This window comes from Poecilia formosa, unplaced genomic scaffold (assembly GCF_000485575.1).
Source record: "Poecilia formosa unplaced genomic scaffold, Poecilia_formosa-5.1.2 Scaffold100, whole genome shotgun sequence".
NCBI lineage: Eukaryota > Metazoa > Chordata > Actinopteri > Cyprinodontiformes > Poeciliidae > Poecilia > Poecilia formosa.
The window spans coordinates 907221-928151 of record NW_006800039.1 but is presented as its reverse complement, the minus strand read 5'-3'; the positions used below and the strand labels follow the sequence as shown (position 1 = coordinate 928151).

The 20931-nt window shown below is 38.7% G+C and overlaps 2 protein-coding genes across 2 annotated transcripts in view; one reads left to right on the top strand and one right to left on the bottom strand.

Moving 5' to 3' along the window:
• The window catches only part of bxdc2 (brix domain containing 2), a 4657-nt gene extending 2287 nt beyond the window's left edge, over nucleotides 1-2370 (bottom strand). The window contains exons 1-7 of the mRNA XM_007558922.2: nucleotides 2107-2370; nucleotides 1335-1446; nucleotides 1210-1253; nucleotides 1071-1141; nucleotides 917-966; nucleotides 755-828; nucleotides 547-597 (exon numbers count right to left, since the gene is read on the bottom strand). Coding sequence (XP_007558984.1) covers nucleotides 547-597; nucleotides 755-828; nucleotides 917-966; nucleotides 1071-1141; nucleotides 1210-1253; nucleotides 1335-1446; nucleotides 2107-2355 — 651 coding nt within the window. The 5' untranslated portion in view covers nucleotides 2356-2370. The remainder of the gene's footprint in view (nucleotides 1-546; nucleotides 598-754; nucleotides 829-916; nucleotides 967-1070; nucleotides 1142-1209; nucleotides 1254-1334; nucleotides 1447-2106) is intronic.
• Nucleotides 2371-5956: 3586 nt separating this feature from the next.
• Nucleotides 5957-20931, top strand: part of prlra (prolactin receptor a) — a 19332-nt gene continuing 4357 nt past the window's right edge. The window contains exons 1-3 of the mRNA XM_007558920.2: nucleotides 5957-6235; nucleotides 14351-14441; nucleotides 15697-15829. Coding sequence (XP_007558982.1) covers nucleotides 14372-14441; nucleotides 15697-15829 — 203 coding nt within the window. The 5' untranslated portion in view covers nucleotides 5957-6235; nucleotides 14351-14371. The remainder of the gene's footprint in view (nucleotides 6236-14350; nucleotides 14442-15696; nucleotides 15830-20931) is intronic.

Below are 20931 nucleotides of genomic sequence, written 5' to 3'. Positions count from 1 at the left end.
CCCCTCAGATCTTCTGGTTCTGGTTCTGCTCTGCATCCCCAAACGAGGAGAAGCAGCATTCAGTTTCTATGCACCACAAATTTGGAATAAACTTCCAGAAAACTGTAAAACAGCTGAAACACTGGGTGCCTTTAAATCTCAACTTAAAACCCACCTGTTTAGAGTTGCTTATGGCTAAATTAGGATTAGAGTGCGGGTTTTGATGTCTTCAATGTTTTTGATGTTTTTATCTGATGTTTTTTTATTTTAATTATGTAAAGCACTTTGAAATGCCTTGCTGCTGAAATGTGCTATGCAAATAAAATTTGATTTGATTTTTGATTTGATAAATGGGCGAACAGACTATCAGACTGATAGAAGGAATAAAATAACTGACAGATGGATAAAATGGAGAAATTTGCAAACCAATGTATATAATTAAGTCCAGAAATACATTGTCTTTCTTTTTCTACCTTTAAAATCCAGTCACACTAAATTCCACCCTGTATTAGACATTTTCACTGTAGGGGGGGATTTCTTTTCAAGCTTTAACAACAGAAAACATACCTGGATGAAGAGTTCCTTCAGTAAAGCATACTGGGGCTCTTTGTCAAATTTCTGTTAAAAGGAAACAAATAGAAAGTTTTAGACTTCAGCAACCAAAGCTCTGCTCATTATTCAGATCACGGAGCACAAAACAGAGGCAAAATACCTCCATGTTAATATTATACATTTTTATTTTCAAATCAGCAACTTTTCCCTGTGTGATACTCACTGGATCAAATGAGAGCAGGGGTCTGGATCCTTTCAGGCAGTTTCCTGTCATTTTGAGCTCAGCCAACGTATGAACTGGGAGGGCAACAATAACATTTATCAAGTATCTGCAACACCACAAACATCCTCTGCACCTACAAGCTGAAGGAGAGAAACAACCTACTGTTCTGAACCAGAAACTTTGCAGAAGGTCCATGCGGACAGTTGGAGATCCTACAAAAAGAAAACAGAATGATTCGGCGTAAAATATATTTGGTTTCCAAGGAATAATCGAGCTTAAAAGTTTGGGGAAAAGTACCACAGACAGAAACCCTCACCACATGTACAGGTCCTGCTTCTTCTTTGCCTCGAAAAAGAGGCACTTGTTGCAATTTTTGATTTCACACACCTGAAAAGCACACAGACGTCAGGCTATGCTGCGAGACGAGAGGAATTCTGCTCTTCACACAGACTTACCTCATTAACAACAAACAGCTTGTCCTTCCTGTCCATTTTGGTATCTGGTACAGAACGTTGTGTTAGTTAATCTTGGCATTCAGGCGTTGCCATCACTAGAGAACTCTGAATGCCTCAACACTGACCTGCTTTTGAATGAGGCATCATGGTCCTCAGGTCTCCCATCAGGTGCCTGGTTCTGAAGTTGATTCCTCTTGAGGAGAAGATAAGAACTCTTTCCTTGTTGGTCCATTTGCCCTGTTTAGGAAAGATTATCCCACAATATCAAACTAGTTGCAGGAAAAGCAGATGGACATGGAGTGCCACTGGCAACTTTAAAACCACACTGATTGATAACTACAAGCTGCATGTCTGTTAGTAATCTGGCATATGAACTAATTATTCAGCTAATGGGAGTTTTTATTCCATCAATAATACATTTATACACCGTCAAAGATCTTTTTTTGGAAATCATATAGGGCCTTTCTATAAAGGATCAAACTCACAGAATATGGCCTGAATAATGTTAAAATTGTCTTTCCATTGTGGGGAACTTTAAATCGTGAAAGCAGCTGACGATTTGTGCATTCATATAAATGTCTCCCAATGCAACACCATTGCCAAATTAATATAACGTCATTGATAACGATTTCATTCACTCCCAACATATCATGGAGAATGAAGAAATCTAAAAAACGCATTTTTAATCGCTTGTTTTTGGTATCTGTTACTTTTCACAACTTTGTTTAACGGAACACCTTCTGTCGATACGGTCACTTGTGTTATATGTCTGTAGTGGTTTATTAAACGCTAAAGTCTTCTATTAATACCATTAATCACCTTCTTTAACAAATAAAAATGGATTCTACATGAGAGCTGGTGCTAGCTTAATGGCTAATAACAAGGCTAATCACTTACCATAGAAACCGGAGGTGGGACAGTAACTTCATTTTGTGTCTCCTGCTCGGTTTCAGGCGGAGTTTCGCCTTTATCTACAACAAATTTACCCTTTTTCCCCTTTTTGTCCGAGGCTCCATCTCCTCCACGTTTTCTTTTGAACGCAGCCATGCTTGTACAAGACCTTCTTCTTCTTCTACTTTTTGTAAACGATGGATGGCAAACAGCGTAACAGAGCAGTACCGCCACCAACTGGCTTGTCCAAGACATGGGACTGGCAAAAACCCAAATATCGCGTGAATCACCGACAATCAGTTCACTCTTGTATTTAAACCCCCAGCGGAGCGAAAATGGCTCCGTACCGTACCAGTCTGCACTCAGACTTCGCATTTAAACAAGCTGACAGCAACTTTCAGACTTTATGTTTTGACCTTACAGCTAAGGAGATCATAACAAGGGTGGTTTTAAATTATAATAGAGCGTGTCTTTAGAAATATCAAATTTTAAGCTAATTATGGAGACAAATGGACCCAACAAGTTCTAATGATGGATATACTCTGTTGTCCTCTTTTTTGTGTGTTTTGTCCTTTTTGTACATTTATCTTTTATTTCTCATTAAATACAAATATGTTTAGGTGCCCAGATCCAAAGTGAATATTTTGCATATGTCTAAAGGATCAAAAGTTTTATTATCTCCCATTAAAAAAAAAACAAACAAACATTTGATTAACTGAAGCAACTGCCACTCTGCAGTGATTTTAAAAGTATTCATACATATTCATACACCTTGATTTTTTGTATGTTAAAACCTTTTGGGGATTTTAAAGATATAGTCGTTCCGACCTTTCCTTGGGTGGAATGGTGTGAAATGTCACGAAAGTCCAACTGTACAGTTTGAGTTTCGCTCAAATCAGAGTTTCGCTCAAAGCACCCGCTAGATGTCACTATGAACGCAGACACAGAACGCTGGTTTCATTGACACGGAGTATTGCAACAAATCTCTCTCTCTCTGTATATGTTTCACACACACACACACATGTATGTGTGCGATTACATGTAATCAACTCATCAAACATTTTTCAACATGTTTGAAAAATGTTAACATAAAGAAACATTTCAAATGTGTGAAAAATTGAAACAAAGTCAAAGTGGGGGGAGGAGGGGTAACGTGTATTTGTATATCATTGCTCTGGATATTAAAAACATGCTATTAAGGGCATCAACAAAGCCGCTTGTGTTCAAATGTTTGCTGACACTCACAGGGCAGACACAGTGAGACTTTTAAATCAATGTCAAGAGCAGATGGCCATATTATGTAACATTGTTGCAACTAAGTAGAACTGAAAACGGGAGGGGGAGTGATTTCCTGGGCCATCCCGATAGAGAGCCACCAGTTAGTCTGCCTAAAAGTAGATTACTCACAGATAGCGGGATTTATTTAAGATGCTGTATTAACATGAATACTGGTGGCTCCTTGTTCACAAATAATACTGGACAGTCCACGGCAAATGCAACAAACTTTTGAGTATTCTTTCACTGAAAAAGCGGCTGCATGTGCATGAAGAGGCCTCTCCTTTTAAAAAAAGGAAGCAAAGTGAATCAGTATAGTGGAAAAACAACAGCAGTATTGCAACAAGTGCTCTCCATGTGCACTTGCTTCACTTTTAAGTAGGCAGACCTGGGCTTGGCCAGTCCATACTACACTGTGCATGTCTCCAGAAACTTCCATTCCCCTTCGTTGGAAGTGTTCAGCAATAATGCACATGTGTGCATTTGCGTCAGTGCCCTCCCATGAAAATCTGTTGAGGAGTGTTTTTCCAGAGATTGAACACAATAAGCTCTGAGGAAGTTTCATGCGACAGACAATAATCGGATGCAAAGATCCCTGAAGGAATCTGCCTCCGTATCTCCTCCCCGTGCCCTCCAAAGCAGTGTTGGAGTTTCCTTGGAAACAAAATGCACCTCGACATTGTTTACTTTTGCATGAGCAATGTCTATGTCTGAGAGTGGGGTACTTTAGTTCCAAGAAAAATAAAACAACCGTGTATCTTCCATTTTGAAAGGCCCCATCTTTCTTTTTTCATCACACAGAGACAGGTAGAGTGAGCTCTTAAAAAAATACTCTTCAGTTTACACATTTATGAAAACGTATAGAAAAGAGAGTCAAGGACAGGTTTTCTGCACAGACCTAATATACCGTACTTGGAGACCAAACTATCTTTATAGCTCTCTGCGAGAGGAAAGAGGAAAAAGGATAAAAAGTGATTTACAGCACATCATTCAGATGTTCATGGTGCGTTTTACAATATTTGTTCATACTCAGAGCGACCAAAAGTTACTAAGGTAGCGCCAAGAAGGCACCGTGTGTTGTCCCCCCCCCCTTCCCCCCAGAGGAGACGTGACTATTTTTGTTTTGCATGCAGAGAAAGCCAGGATCTTGCGGCATAAAGACGGCAGCCTTTTCTTCGGTCATAATGGGCATAATTGCAGCACAGGCAAATTGTCTTGGTTTACCACAGGGGAGCATTTTAAAGTGTGTTTTCCTTTCTGATACCAACGTGGACGCCTGTTCCCTGATAGGACGACAGATAGGGAGCGTGTTTACATTTTTTAAAGACTGCAATGAAACGCCACTCCTTCCCAAAAACCACATAAAAAAAAAACATATAAAATGCTGGTGTTTATTTTCTTCATCATCATCACTTGCAACCCGATTCCACATGGTAACATGTATTAGTTATTATCACGGATACCTGTGCAACATGGTAGGCAAGTTGCATTCGTTTCCTGGAAGCTCACTCTGAGGTTAACCCAAGCCTTTATGTTTGGAGGTTTCAGGATTATGGTGACATTTCCTAGATCACCTAGATCACAATCACATTGGCTGCCAAGATACCTTAAACTGAACCTTAAACTATGGTTTCATCTTAGAATATGACCCATGGGAAATTGCTCGTTTTATATGGAGAGACATACGTTGATAAGAGTGCAGAGAGGTTCCAAGACCAAACATCGGTAAGATTTTACCATAGCAACAATGAAAAAATAGATAACGCAAAAGAGAAAAAAAAAAACAATGTGCATTTTTACATATCTACAATCAGACAAACGATATGATGATGAGACGTGAATAAACTAACATGGCTGCTCAGCAGGTTGAAGAAGAGATAATGTATTTATAATATAAATTTATATTAATATTAATATTACTTATATATAAATCTGAATATGTAAAGGTCATGCTGATACAACAATCGTCACATTGCCTTTTGGTTTTGTTCTGGGGTTGATACAGAAATTCTGCACCAAAACATGTTAAAACATATCCTGAACAAATTGATTGTTGCATATTTTCGTATTTAGACCTGAATGTTAGTGAAAGTGGCAAGTTCGGTCATCTGGAGTGGCTCCAAGGAACAGATCAGACGTATCGAAGCCCACAGTTCTCTTTCTGACAGCTTGGCTGAATTACTTAGATTATTTTTGTTTTCCAAAGATGCCACTCAACTATACAATGTGTTTGATTTTATCTTTAAAAACATGCACAGGTGTTCCTCCCTATCTGAACGTTACACAACCCTTGCATGACCATTTTTACCTATTCAAATTGTTTAAAGGTAGAGTCATCTTAGTTTATTTAACGTTTTGACTTTAAGATGAAAAAAGAAAACCCAGTAATTATTATTCCATTAAGCAAAGAAATACTTTTGTTAATTCTAACTGACCCCTACTATTCTTATTTGAAACATGAAATAACAGAAAATAGTCTCAGCGACACGTCAAAAACCAGATCTATGTAATCCCCAGGTATCGTTTTTAAACGGACAACAAAACTCGTTGAGCCAGTCTTCTATTTATCTGTGGCAACCTGAGCGGTGGGCGGGGTTTGGAGGCTGGGCTCCTCGGTGCCATCCCCGCCCTCCTCTGGTCCGTCAGGGCGCGGGGAGAGTGCCAGTCGCGCTTCCTTTCCAGACGGGACGAGCGTGTTGAGCGGTTCCCACGGTTCGGTGGAGCGTGTGCGCACCTCGCCAGCTTTCCAAGGAAAGCAGGTAAAAGTTGCTCGGTTTTCACAGGAGTCACTTCAGCGAAGGCGCAAGTGAGAGAGAGAGAGAGAGAGAGAGAGAGACGCTGATACACCTGTCGCCTGCCGGTAAACCCCTCTCACTTCTATTTTTTTTTTTTGTTTTTGTGATTGTTATGAAATGGTTAGGAGAGAATATTAAAAATGTCTTTTGTCTTAGAGTCTGAATTGAAAAAAAGAAAAAGAAAAAAAAAAGAATGTGATTTTCACTTCGTTTATCGTGCAGAAATTAGGACGAGGATGCAGAGTATCAGTAGTTTTTTATTTTTTTTATTTTAATTTTTTTACCTGGGTTACTCTTTCTGTTTTTAACGGACTTAAGCCAGGTCAGGAAGAGGTGGCAGAAGTTCTCAACCTTTATAGGTCCAGGTTGATCATCTCAATACGGGATTACACTGTTAGTTGCCTGCAGCTTACTGACTCTCTCCGCTTCAAGTCAGACACGGAGGCTTTAATTAACTTCAGCTCATTGCTGCTGTCATGGCCAGGACGTTTACGCTGCACTGCCTCTGATCAGGCGCTTTAAAACTTGTAAAGGAGTACATGTTGAAAAGTCAGCATAGTTTTATTTAACCCTTTATTTACTTAAAAGACACAACCAGTAAAAACTTAGTCATTAAATGTTAATAACATCGAATACAACAGGCTAATTTCATGCCAAAGCAAGGGCACAGCAGTCTAACTATTATCAGTGAAAGGTCAGTAAAGACCCAGCCCTTATCAAATGACAGGTATTGCATTCTTGGCTGTAAATTCACCTTCAAGCTTCTGTTCTCAATGTAAAGAATGGAGTAGTCAGTATGGCGTCAATATTTTTATTGGCACATGTTGACTGGCACCACGGTTGCATCACTAAAGTTGTTGTTTTCTTCACGGAAGTGTCAAATGGTGACCTAATAGAATTTTTTCGCTTCAACTAATGAATAAATGTACATTTTTGTCCCTCCCTCTGGATGTCCAACACCATCTGGACTTGGGGTTGAGATGTCTGTAACCCCCAACAATCGGTATACGGGCACAAGCCTCGAGCCACATTAAAAAGTCCCAGTAGATCCGCCTGCCTCGGATCCACATTCAGAAATTTAACATTTATGCAGATTTATATTTCTATGCCTAAACCCTGTGTCAGATAAATGAGCATAAATGTCAGACTAATGTGTCCTCTTTAGAAAACAGCTGAACTAATATTGTTTCTTTCTCAAACAGTTGCCGGTGTAGGAGAAGTGGCCCATAAATTTAGCTGCCGCTCTTATCTCGCAAACCTATGTCTTGACTTTGAGCTGACTCAAGATAAGTGGGATCATTAGGGCTGCAGTGAGGGAAGGGTGTGTGCATGCGTGTGCGTGTGCATGTGCGTGTGCGTGTGGTCCTTGAAGCTGTTTTTCCATGTTGAAACTGTCAGATGTAAGTTAGGTTGGGCAAGAAAAGGTAGCAAGTGACATTTCACAGCCACACATTCTCAGGCAGGACAATCTGACAAGGGGCAATGCTATATGTTTTAAACATTTACATTGAACAAGTTTGTTGACCCCTTTGTGCATATTTTAAAATTTTTGCCCATATGTTGTACTTGTAGTAAAGGTTTTGTGCATATATAATTATGTTTGTTCATACCAGAGTTGTCATTCCTAAAGTATATGTGTCTTTTATCAAGCAGAATATTGAAAATGTGTATACCTGAATATATAATTTAACAGTTAACTTCAGTCATTAATTATTTTCATGTAACCTGCATCGCTTGATCGGCCAGAGACCAGAGACGGTCTCTGTCCTCATTTTCACCCTTTCATTAAATGCATCAGACTTAAAATCTATCACTATTTTTTCGGTGTACAAATACATCAACCACCAGCATGTGCTTTGATGCACAGTTTATTTATTTCAGTACAAGTGTGATTAAGATTTGGTACAAGTATTTAAATTTCTTCATGTCCTATTTTAGTCGGCAGCTCATTTGTTCTCCTTTAACTGAATCGTTGCATCTTCAGTTTTTAGGCACATCGATGAAATTCATATTTTAACTTAAACATAAACGTGAGATCTGTCCAAAATATTTCAAGTAAAGCTCACTGCACACCCTACAGTCTGAGGTTAACACAGAACTAAAATCAACAATTCGTATACAGACTTAACCCTAAGTTTTAGGCAATTCAGATTATATCATAGCCCAAGGATTAGTTAGTCCAGTTTCCTTGTAACCAGAATCTATTTGTACCTTTTGATTCTGCATTCTGTGGCTTCCCAACCCTGACTGCCCGTATGATGGTGAAAAAAAAAAAAAAAATATATTCCTAGAAATCTATTTGTGCTGCTGTTCAAACTGGTTTTTTACAATACTGGGAAGTGCTAAGTTTGTTCCAGTCTGAGCAGGGTTTCAGGTCAAGCTTATGATACGAGGGAAGTTTCAGCAATTTCTGGTACCTGTTATTCCCCATGCCAAGCTACCTGCATGCACTTTGCAATCAGAATCACGAAATGGATTGTAGCGTACGTTCGCAGGTAAATGGTTAAAAAGACGAGGAGCTGTTGCCATAACGAACCACGTTTCAGTCGTGCCAAACCTGCTGGACCACATCATCTTTGCTCTTTCTGTGTTTAAATACTCTTCAGTACCAGGAAACTGAGAGGCTGTTTTTTTCCCCAGGTTTTAAAGAAAGTATTACCAAGAACTCAAATGGTCTCTTTACCTTTTCTTCTTTTTTTATATTTATCCAACTAAGCTCAAGTTAATGTAAAACTGAGATACATAAATGAGCCGTAAATCATTCAGGATATATTGTACACTCCTCTGGTTGTTCTCGTAACCTTTTGGAAACTAGAAACAGGTTCGTGGAAAGAGGAATGCCGTAAACTCAGCTGTGTCGGTCAGGCCTCCTGAGAATGCTTTGACTGTTCATAAGAGAAAAACATTTTTGTACAACATGATCCACACAAAGGTGTGCTATTTAAACGTATGTCTGCCACCAGGTGACACCTCTCTCTGCTCACAGTTGCCCTCGGCACGCCATTTGATACATCCTCTTCTCACCTCCTGAAATTGAGAGGAAAGAGGAGGACTCGGCTCATGAATGATTCACCCGAAATCTGAATGTAGGTGTTAGTCTTCTGGGCCGCGTCTTTTGTTTGCCGTGTTCTTTATAAGAGAACAGGTAACATAATTGGCATTGTTTATCCGAGTGTTTCCTGCACATCATGGGGAAAAAAAAAACACACAAAAGTTCTAATTTATTAGGCAGAAAGAAGAAATACATCTTAAACAACTTACTGGTAGTGTAAAGAACATTTCACATATAGTTCAGTTTATAGCTGGCAACTTCAGTCCATCCACATGCCGTGCAGACACACACGCAGGTGCATGTTGCACCGAGCACATGTGGGTTGCGCATTCTGTTGCTTGGTTATCACTTTCTCATGTGTACGGTTGCTCTCAGCAGAGATGATGTGTTTCGGGATGCAATTTAATGCTAACAAGCAGAAGCTAAGAGAGGCGGAAAAACATTTTTAATGAAGCAAAATTCAAAGGCGCTCCAAGTTGAAAACTCAAAGGCAGAAATCGGGAATAATTCAAACAAAACCAGGAAGGGCTGAGCCTAACAAGAACTGGATGAAAGACAAGGTGAAAAATGATTTGCCTCCTTAGGGATTCCTTATGTTTTTGCTTTTTTGTCACACTGAAGTGTCGCTGGTTGTGAAACAGATTTTAATGCCAAACAAATATGTTTAAAAACAAAAAGGCAGTTAACAACTCATTTTATTTATTTAGGGGTGAAGCTATGCAAAGTAATCTGGTTCTGTGTGGAAAAGATAGACTCTTTGTTAAGTCATAAATTAATGCTGGTAATCCACTTTTTTTGTTGTTGAATTTTACTAACCACACTCTGCCTGGTCACTGCCGTATCTATAGGATCAAGAAGCCAGTTAAACAGACAGCTCGGACCAGGTTAAAAGATCTGAAAAAGAAACAAAGAGTGATCCGATGTGAGAAAATTCAAGAAGAGATGAAAAACAAAGCCATTGACATCAGTCTGTCTGGGAAGCATTGGAAAGCTTTGTCTAACTTTGGTAATGCACAGTGAGAGCCAGTATTTACTCGTGGAGAAAAGATGGAACGTAGGTGAAACTTTTGAAGAGAGGCATGCATCGGTGACTCATTCAGGTGGTCACAAAAGAACCCAAATTAGCATCGTAAGCACTTGTTTAAGCACTCTGTTAAGTGTTCATGAATAGACAACAAGAAGAATGACATCAATGCAATAGTTAAATGGTGACAAACCCCTGCTGACCAAAAGTGACAGAAAGGCCCATACTACATTTTCCAAAACAGACCATTATGACCTCTACGACTTTTTGGAAAACAATCTGTGGACTGTCGAGACAAATATGAAACTGTTTGGAAGGTGTGTGTTCAGTTAGAAATGAGATAAAATTCACACTGCTTTGCAGAAAAAAATATCAATATACTGGCAAGACATGGTGGTAATAGCGTAATGGTCTAGGGCTGCTTTACTGCTGTAGGTCCTGGATTACTGACTTTATTGATGGAACTATAAATTCTACTTAGCAGAAACCCTTCAGAGCTTTCTGATAGAAAATCTGCCATCAGTTTGCACAAAAGCACTTAGATTTAGCAGCCAGGTAATAATCCAGAGCATACCAGAAAGTCTACTACTGTATAGCTAAAGATATATTAATTAAGGTTTTGGGGTGTCCTAGTCAGGATCTGAACTTAATACTGATTGAGATTATGTGATATGACCAGAAAGCAGCTGTGTGTGTTTTAAAACCCTCTGATAAGGGTGAGCTAAAGCATTTCTGACAGGAAGCTTAAGCCTAAATTACTGTGATTGAAGAAGCAAAGCATGAAAAGTGCACAACCATATCATATAAACTGTGCATCATCTCTAGATTTAGGGAAAAAGCTTTGCTGCAATGGGCAGCAGCTTATGTCCCACGGTCTCGGCTACTGGTTATGTAAGAGGGCTATATGTAGCAGGAGGCTAATCCGATGCCTTGATCTTAATGCCAATTATCAGATCATGGTGGCGTTCCTGAAATGAACGCCACCTATACATGAGCTGGATGTGGTTCATGTTCTACGGCTCTGAAAGCCAGACAAGGTGTCTCCAGAATGAATGTGTAAATGTAATAGTTTCAGATATATGTTGAGAAACGCTGCGGCCATTGCACAAGCTAGACTTAAGCTAGTAGTTTGGCAGAGGCAGTGTGACAACACATGCCCAGGCAGCCACATCCCTGAGTATTATTGCAGCACATTATTAATGTAGAATTTACCTGCAGGCACACATAGTGCTGTAGTTTGCAGGCAGATCCTTGGCATTTAGATCAGTCGCGGAGTAAGTCGCAGCATGTTGAAGATCGCCCGTTTCAGACTATTTCGCTCCGCAATGTGTTTACATTCCAGCGGTAGACAAAACTATTTTGTTTTTTTTCTATTACTGCACTATAAAACTTCTATGTCGGAAATACAAGCACTTTCCTAGAAAATCTATCTCCTAAGAACAGTTTGTGAGAGACACAGATAATAAGTAGCAATAAAGTAAAAAAGGGAAAACAAATGCGAGTAGAGACTTTTTTACACAGTCTTGCAAAAGTAGCCCCACGTCTGAGAGTTTTCCACGTTTTGTTATAGTAGGACCACATTACAGTCATACATGGCATTTAGGTTTAATGTTAGACCAGCACAAAGCGGATCATGCTAGGGAAGTGGAAAGGAAATGAGCCACACTTTTTGCAGTTTATTATTATCATAAATTAACCCTTTAAAAGGGTTTCAAGCATATTTACCCAGCGCTATTCACACTGATAGGGCTGACTAATCAGTCCTATCAGTGGTATGATGACTCAGTCAATTCAACATACCAAAAGAGTTTGTTGCAGCTTCAAATCCACCAAATCTACCTATAGACCAGACAGGTCAGAGATACAGTGGAGGAGAATTTTAAAGCAGGGTTAGGTAAAACCACATTATAGCGACGAACACATCAGGAAGCGTCGTTCCACCCATCTTTCAAACTGAGCTTGACAAAAGAGACCTACTTTGGGTGTTCACATAAATTGACAGGCTGGACAAAGAGAGCAGTAAAGTGACTGGTAATTGTGGAGAAGCAGAAGTGATCTACAGCTCAGGGGAGACTTTGATGAAAGAACAACTATCACTCCAAAGCTTAAGTCTTTGTGGCAATCCTAAACATTTACCCAGAGCTACAATGGAGTGGCTTAGATCAAAACAGAATGGCCCAGTCAAAGTTCATTTCTAAATCTAATCAATAATGTGTGGCAAAACTTGATAATTGACAGTCGCCCAGTCTGACTGAGTTTAAGGTATTTTGTAAAAAAAAAAAAAAAAAAAAAAAGAATGGGCAAAAATGACAGTCTCTAGACATGGCAAATTTTAGAGGCACAACCCAAAAGACTTTCACTTGTACCTGCTGTACAGAATATTGACCTGCATGACGATATGTGTTTTCATAAAATATCTGATAATATTTATAATTTTCCTCCCACTTTACGGTCATGTTCAGCTTTTTTGCTGATAGTAAACTCATATAAAATCTCCTAGCATTAAACGAAAGGTAATAGTAAAAATGTAAAAAGCAGTTGAATGTATTTATACATGGATTGTTCTGGAATATTTCAACATTAAATGTGAGAATCTGATCAGCAGTAATGCTAACCTAGTGCTATATGTTTGTATGAGTCAAATAAAAAACAAATGTTACTCAGTTAACACAAAAAAAAAAACAACAACAAAAAACAAGAAAATGGGGAGAAAAGACCCACCTGAGGGTATCTGTGTGAATCCAGGGCTGGAGTACATTATTATAAAGCACTGCAGTGGCATGATTTGGGAAACCACAGGCACTCCTATATTTAAATGTCCTACCTCCATGTTTTCAGCATGCTCATTAGTTGTGCTTTGGAGTGTGCGTGCTGAACAGCATGTATGGAAAGGAAGTTTTTCTTCCGTATTCTGTCATGTTGGTTGAACAGTGGAAACGGGCATTGAGTGCACTCAGTTTCAGAGCCAAATCAAAATCACAATAAATTGCATACAAATTCATGTTTTTTTTGTTGTTGTTTTTGTTGTTTTTTTAAATTAAGAATTGTCACTCTCTTTAATCAAAACTACAGCAACAGGATGGCCTTTGAAATAAAAACCATAATTTGCATGTATGTTGCACTGTCCTGCTAGGTGCAAGAAAATAGGAAGATGACCGACGTGGGGGGAAAAAAAATCCCTAAAGAGGGCAGTTTTGTTTTACATTTTGTTTGCATAGACATCCATAGCACTTGAGGGGAAGTTCATTTGCAAATGTTTGCAATGAACAAAAGAACGCCCCTCTGTTGTCTCCAAGAAGGTGCTGCGCTGAAGGTGCCCAGCATTTAATGCTAGTTTTAGGCAACAACATTTGAGAGTATTTCTTTCCAGCTATTTTCCTGTTTCTCCTTATAGTCCTCTTGTATTCCTCCTTTAATCAGTAATTTGAATTTAGGGGCACAGAGTGGAATCGAAGACATCTGCCCGTAGCTAGGCAGATGTGGGAAGTCTAGACAGTTGCGGGTAATGGCAATCCAGCCTTCTGCTGTTATGGAGCCCTAGCCCAGGTTATGCAATCAGTTACGCTGCCTGTACCAGCTGGTCGAGGTAGTCAGAAACTGAGAGAATGTGTGTGGGTGTCTGTTTTTAAATCTTTAGTTAGAGAGTCAACAAGATGTAAAAAACAAGATTTTTTTTCCTCACTTGCTTTCCTTTATTCAGTTTTTCTCCTCCTTGCCCTCTGTGTTGGGTTGAATGTTAACAGCTTTTCGCTGCACAAATGCTTTCTGAGTAAATGTTTGACATTTCTCTCTGTAGTAAAGCACCAAGTATTTGATGTTTTTTTTTTCCCTTCTGCTCACTTGTGCCATATCTTTTCTTGTCGTTTTTTTGTTGTTCCTTTATTTATTTATATGTTCCTTTTATTATTTACGTTCCTTTATTTACATTATTACAGCATGCTGGATTTTCATGTCAGACAGATTGCGCCAGCAGCAGATAAACAGCGATTTTCTTCCTGTCCCATCGTGAATGTTATGGGTCAGGTGATGGGTCAAGTGCCCGTATCAGCCAGTCTGCCACGCTCACCTGTCTTTGTTTGTGTTTTTTTTTGCTCAATCCCACAGCAAAGGCTTTGTGGTGCCACGATGAAGAAGGTTGGGGAAGTTGTTCTGCTGTGGCTGTTGATATTATTTATCCACAATGCAGCAGGAGAGGGTAAGTTCGCCATTGGATTTGCCCTTAGATTAACCCCAGCTTCTAAACACCTTCAAGGCTTTTTAAGTTATGGATAAGCAGAATACGAACCAATTCAGAATCGTCTTTTCATAGATTCAGAATCCGTATTCACAACAGTAAAATGAAATGATACTGGCTTTTTGTTTTTTTCTCCGAAGCCTGTTAATGAAATCTATTATCCAGCAGGTAATGTGTTCGTGTTCAGTTGCTCCTGCACTTCATTGTGTGGGAGGGATTAATGACCCTAATGAACCAGCTCATTAGTTAAATCTGATTGGAACTTCTGCGTCCAAAAATAATATCTGCATGTTTTCAGCATGTTCATTTTGTTGAATGAGTTTTCATTTGGGAAAAAAAGATCGCTCCTGTTCTTGCCTTATGTATGTGTTTTTACTTAGTTCGGTTTATTTATTTTACACCCATTCACAGCAAATTATTGTAAGTCATTTTACAGGACAAACAGATCCCATCAAGAAATTTATAATCAAATCAATCCAATGCAATCTGGGCTCATAAACGAATTGAAATTCAATTACGTTGTTTCTCAAAATAATGAGCGAGTGTGTGTCAACAGGGCAATGATTGATTGGATCGAATCATCCCTCATTCTTTCCATGGAAACACCTTTTAGCAGCTTGTTTGAAAGGACAAAGCAGCAAATGTACAGATAACGCCTAAGTATTGATCAAAGAGTACTTTCAATATTAAAGACATGGTTCCTACAGTCTGGAAAAGTCTAGTTAAAAATGAAATTTCAGTTAATCCATCCTTCCTGATCAGAGCTATTGGCATCAGCAGTTTAAGAGGGAAACACGACTAAACAGATGAGTATACATTTTGCCCAAGGAAACTTTTCAGGAAAATCTTTTCTCGGCTTTTAAATACGGAAAAGAACAGAAAGGAGGCTATTGATGGCTAAAATAAGATCCAGGAACTTTTTTTCCCCATCTATCTGTAACATTAATTCCCTTTTTTGTGTGTTTTAAATGATCACAAAGGGAAAAAGACAGGTGTTTGTATTCAGCTAGACTTAAACAGTGTTCCAGCAGTTTATGCTAATGAGCGAAGACATCTGAAATGTGCCTCAAGGTTGACTGGCTGTTGAAACAAGAAACAGGATCCAACACTAAATAATTAACTTGTAAATAACTGCTCATAAATTACATTAATGACCATTATTTTATTTTTTATTTTTTTACAAATGAATTTATTTGTTTTATTTATTTGTCTTTAGGATACAGCCCACCAGGGAAGCCAACAAATATCAGTTGTCGCTCTCCAGAAAAAGAGACCTTCACCTGCTGGTGGAAGCCAGGCTCTGACGGCGGGCTTCCAACCACCTACGCCTTGTACTACCGCAAAGAAGGGTAAGTTGCTTCCTGGGAGGGGTAACTAGATCTAGTGATATTAAAAAACCTCCAGATATCTCATCAAAGTGAAGTCTGTCTCGATCCTGTTCCCGTCAGCAGGTGTCCTTGCCTAATGAATTGTTAATATTTCTATGTGCTGTTTATGGTGGCATGTGCTAAAGGCTTGACACTGCTAATGCCTAAAGTCGCTGCTAATGAGAGGTTTGCTGTCTATCCAAACCTTCCTGTTGGTATTAATCTAACGGGTCGTTGCATGTTTTTGATCCTCTTCTGATTTCCCTTAGTTCAAATTTCAAGATGCTGTGATCAAACCGAAAAAGATTATCCTTCACTCGACAGAGATTTTTCAAAACACAGTTTTAGATTAATAGAGCCTCTGTTCACCAAGTGAAGCATTTTCAAACTACCAAAACTATTGGTATGATTGAGATTATTTTTTCCACAGCTTGTTAGAATAGGACATTGTATACTAGCTTTAATACAGCCCTGACTACTCTTCTCAATTTAAATGGGTTGGACAACTCCAGGTGTGAACAGGGACTGCATTCCACTTCTGCTCTTGTTCTAACTGGTTTGGTCGGTAGAGCAGAATCAAAAACAGAACATCCTTTAAGTGTAATGCACCCTTTATCTTGAATGCCTGTCTTTTTTCTTCTTCTCCTTCTTTTTCCAAAAGGTCTGCCATGAAGTAGGACTCTGCTGTGTTTTTATTGTATCACTTTACAGATGTGGGTAAAACTGATAGGATTCTTTGCTGTCTAAAGGAATTTTGCTCATCATGTTTCAATATTAAATGTAAATTACACAATGAAACATGTACCACAGATGGCGTTTTCTTTTTATCTGCTGTTGTTCAGCTGAGGAAAGCAGAGCAAAAAAGGTGCAGAAAAGAAAGAGTGAAGCTTTTTTAGAAGAGACCTGTGTAATCATGTCAAGACTGAGATCTTCCACTCAGTGGAAGATACTATTCACTCAAAGACACTATTGTGCAAGTTCCTATTTAATAACAGCACATACATGCTTGAAGCAGATGGAGAAAGGCTTAGGAATGCTCATCATTTTCATTCCTTTCTGACATGTTGGATATTAAGAAGAAATGGTACATGTGTGCATGTTTCTGAGCGAGATCTAGCGATACAACTCTGTTCTAATCTAAATCACGTTTTTTTTTTTTTTTTTTGTATTTTCAGATGGACAAAATAACAGAAATTAGTTCAGCTTTTGGCTTCTTTAAGTTTTACTTTAAGGGGTATCTGTTTCTAGCAGTGTTTGCTATAAGACCTGTGAATCATTGTTTGTGTTCACCCAGGATAATACAGAGCTTTACGGTGTTAATCATACCCCTGCGACTTCTTTGGCATTCTTTCACATTTCAGCTAAACACTTTAATGTATCCTACAATGATTTGATTTGATAGACTAACACAAAATATCGCATAGCTTGAAGACATGTTATTTATTTATTTATTTATTTATTTATTTATTTATTTATTTATTTATTTATTTATTTTTTAAGATAAAAATCCCTAAAAGTCTTTTGGTGTATGTCTCTATCAGCTACGAACATATACAGAATCCATGTTGTACCTATTTTCAAGCACAATTAGACGTGAATGAGGATGCATTTCACCTGCTACCCTCTGTGTGAACCACAGAGTGGAAACCTCATAATGTGAATCACTGAGGGCAGCAGACTGGTGTAAGAGGATAAAGATTGTAAAGGGTTATGTGACACTGCCTGTTCCTGTGAAGGTGGAGTTTAAAACGTGAGTAGGGTTGATAAGGAGCCAACACAGATGTGGAAAAGGAGAGGATGCAGCGGATTAGTTTTTGTTTATAGCCTAATCCACTCAGCTGAGACACATGCCGATAAGACAAATGGGGACTGAAAATCGCAGCAGGTGAATGCTTTATAGCAGAAGTAAACTCTAATTCAGAGAAAAAGTACTGATAGTTTGAGTGGACGGAAATGTTGGTTTTCATTGTGTCTGTAAATGTGAAGCTACAGTGAAGTTGATTTAGCTAAATATTACTACCTTAAACGTGTAGTTCAGAGTTTCTAAAGCGATCTGCAGTTGGTAGCTCCCCTTATTTATTATAGGTTCACATTAGGTTGGGTCCTGAGGCTAAGGCTAATAGCTAAACCAGGAGGGACCAATACCAAAGCAACCATCTGCCATTAAAACGACTCCAGTCTTAAAAACATATTTTTCTGAAGGCACTCTGAACCTCTTAGCAGTGTTTGTGACTTCATTAGAAGGTTATTCACAAAGTTGATTACACAGTAAATAGAGGTAAGAAGCAGAGTGCCACCAGTGTCTTGTGTGAAATGCACACTGAGAACAAAACACAGAAAGCATTTCCCTGTCTAATAGTAGAAATGTTCTGGGGGATTAGTTCAATGGCACTACATTGGTTTTTCCCACCCTGTTAATAATCTTTTGTCCAGTTACTCTGACTGGAAAAGCTGTACTTGTTTTTTCTCAGTGCATGTTTGATACAGTAATCCCGTTGGTGACATTTCTCCTCCTGAGAAAAATAATCCAGAAAATAATGTTTTCAATAACTTCTGTAATGTTGTTTTTTTTAGAGTTGGTTGTGTCAAGACGGTGAAAGTCTTCACCTCTCTCAGAGCAGTAATTAGTTTCAGCTTCAGCTAGACCAACTAATTAGAATATGTATTAAATTAACACACCTAGCAAATTATCCACTACAGGTAAGATATTAACTGCTTCTAACCTTTTGAGATAACATTGCTGTAATAATTCAAGGCTATCTCTTTGAAGTGACAGTGTAGCTTCAAGATCCTGCTATCTTCAGCTGTACAGTAGTGCAGCAGATAACGCCACAAATGTTTTATGAAAAAAAAAAAGCATCGTAGACCTCTCATTTATTTATTTGTTCATTTTAACACAGCCTCTTTGTTGAGTCAGGGTTTATCCCCTAAAAATCTTAAAGGGATTATATTATTTGACTATTGACAAGAAAGCAATTGTTTTGACAGAAGTGCAGAGACTTGTTCCTCTTTATAGTCACTTTTCCGTGGAACTCCGTTTCTGCATGATTTTTGCAGAAATTCTGAAAGGAGAAATGAAACTCTAATAACAGGTCTGCGAGACCCTGGATCTCTTTGTGGTGAAATTTATGGCAGCTGTGGCTGAATTATGATTCAGGTAAAGTGTTACTACATTTCACCACTTATGGTGACAGCTCTGTTAGGAATATCTGTTCTCCTTCTGATACTCGTTAAATCCAGCCAGCCGTATTAGAGACATGGCCTGAGACCTGAATGCACCTTATTTACTGGCATCATTTTTTATGATGAAACTAAAATTGAAGCGTCTCAGACTGTGAAGTGCATCATTCCTCCACTTATTGAGAAAACCGGCAAGTTGGCCTAAGGAAGAGCAAGAACAATCAATGTGTCTTTTGTTGTTGCAAATTATACTACATCAGAAAGGTTTATGCAAAAACATCTTTGAGTGTACATCAATCAAAGATTCACTGACTATCACATTATCCACATCAGGGATGTAAGATAACTTTCGAATCGAGTCAAATTTCTGAACTGAACTGGTGTAATTGAGTTTCCTTCACCAGCCGTCTCTGCCCACAAATTTGAGTTCCTGCCTTCGGACGTTGCGTTAATATTTGCACCATGATGTTTTTTGTTTATGTTGTAATATTTCTTATGACAGTCCTTCCTGCAGCAAAACATCTCGACAACATGAGCCTTTCACTCCTGCACTTCACAGTCTGATACGCTTCAATTTTAGTTTCATCTGACCACGTGACTTGTCTCCAAAAATTAAGGCCCCTAAACTTCCTCACAAAGTCTGCCGCTTCTGTTCTAGGGTGACCAGCAAGTTATTTGCTCATGTAGGATTATTTCCATGCCATATTATTCATGCTGCTCATGTCACAGCAATAATTGCCATTCACTTAAATAACGCACCCCCCTGTGATACAGCAGAGCACACCATTTTTCTCCAACAGACTGAAAAACTTGGTGAACATGTGCTAAATTGATTCAGACTATCAGACATATGCTAAGGCACAACTGATAAATGGAAACCCACAGAGCTCAGCAACAGGCCATCCTCTACTCAATAATCATTTATGTAAGCTGGGTGAACTGTTTGAAGTACACTTGATTTGCTTCGTCCAATGTACGACTTTTAGCTGTTTAGCACAGCAGGGAATTCACAGCTGAATTGATTGTGTCCTTTGTACTCAAATAAAAGTGGTGGCCTTCTTTTAATCAGCTGCCTGGCAGTGCAAAGCAGCAGGTGGTGGAGGGGCAGTATTGTGATGCTCTACATCCTAAGAAAACTTTGGTCACTCTGACATTTTCTGACATCTAGGCACTGTCTGTAACTTTTAAAATCTTTGTTATATCTTGAAATTGCATGCATGCCCTGGTCTACTTCCACACCTCAGTATTGCTCAAACTGAAAATGGCTGTCATATATTTTTGGATCCAATCCAAAAAGCCTTCCTTGAGATACAGCTGGTTGTAAACAAAACCTTTGATGGTTATTTTTGTCTGTGATTCAAATGTGTTGACAAGGAAATGTTGCTTACAATAAACTATTTTATTGGCATCAAAGCAATAAAAGCTATGAAAACTTGGTCCATAGTCCATCATAAATCAATATAATGAAATTTCATTGTGACACGCACGGTCTGGTGTATATTTTCAAACGACAATAAACATTCTATCAATTAATTTTCCAATTTATTATTGAGTCTAACAAGTGTATACTTTATTATGCGGAAGATAAAAACACTCCTTTTTTAATTCAAGTGTAGTTTCATGTAAAACACACGCAAGGAAGAGCTTGGGAATTTCATCGCAAAACTTTAAAACGAGGTTCATTTAGATCAGCAGCGAAGCGAGAGCATTGCATCCTGAAAGTTACAACATCACAACGATTCCCCCCCTCAGTCAGTGGCAGCTGCTGCTACAGCAACAACAGTATGTTCCCATCTGTTTCATACCAATTCTCAAGGCTATACTCATTTACCCACCACACATCTAATGGGGTTTTGCCTGCAGTGCTTGCTGAGGGTCCATTATATTATCAAAAGTATTATTTT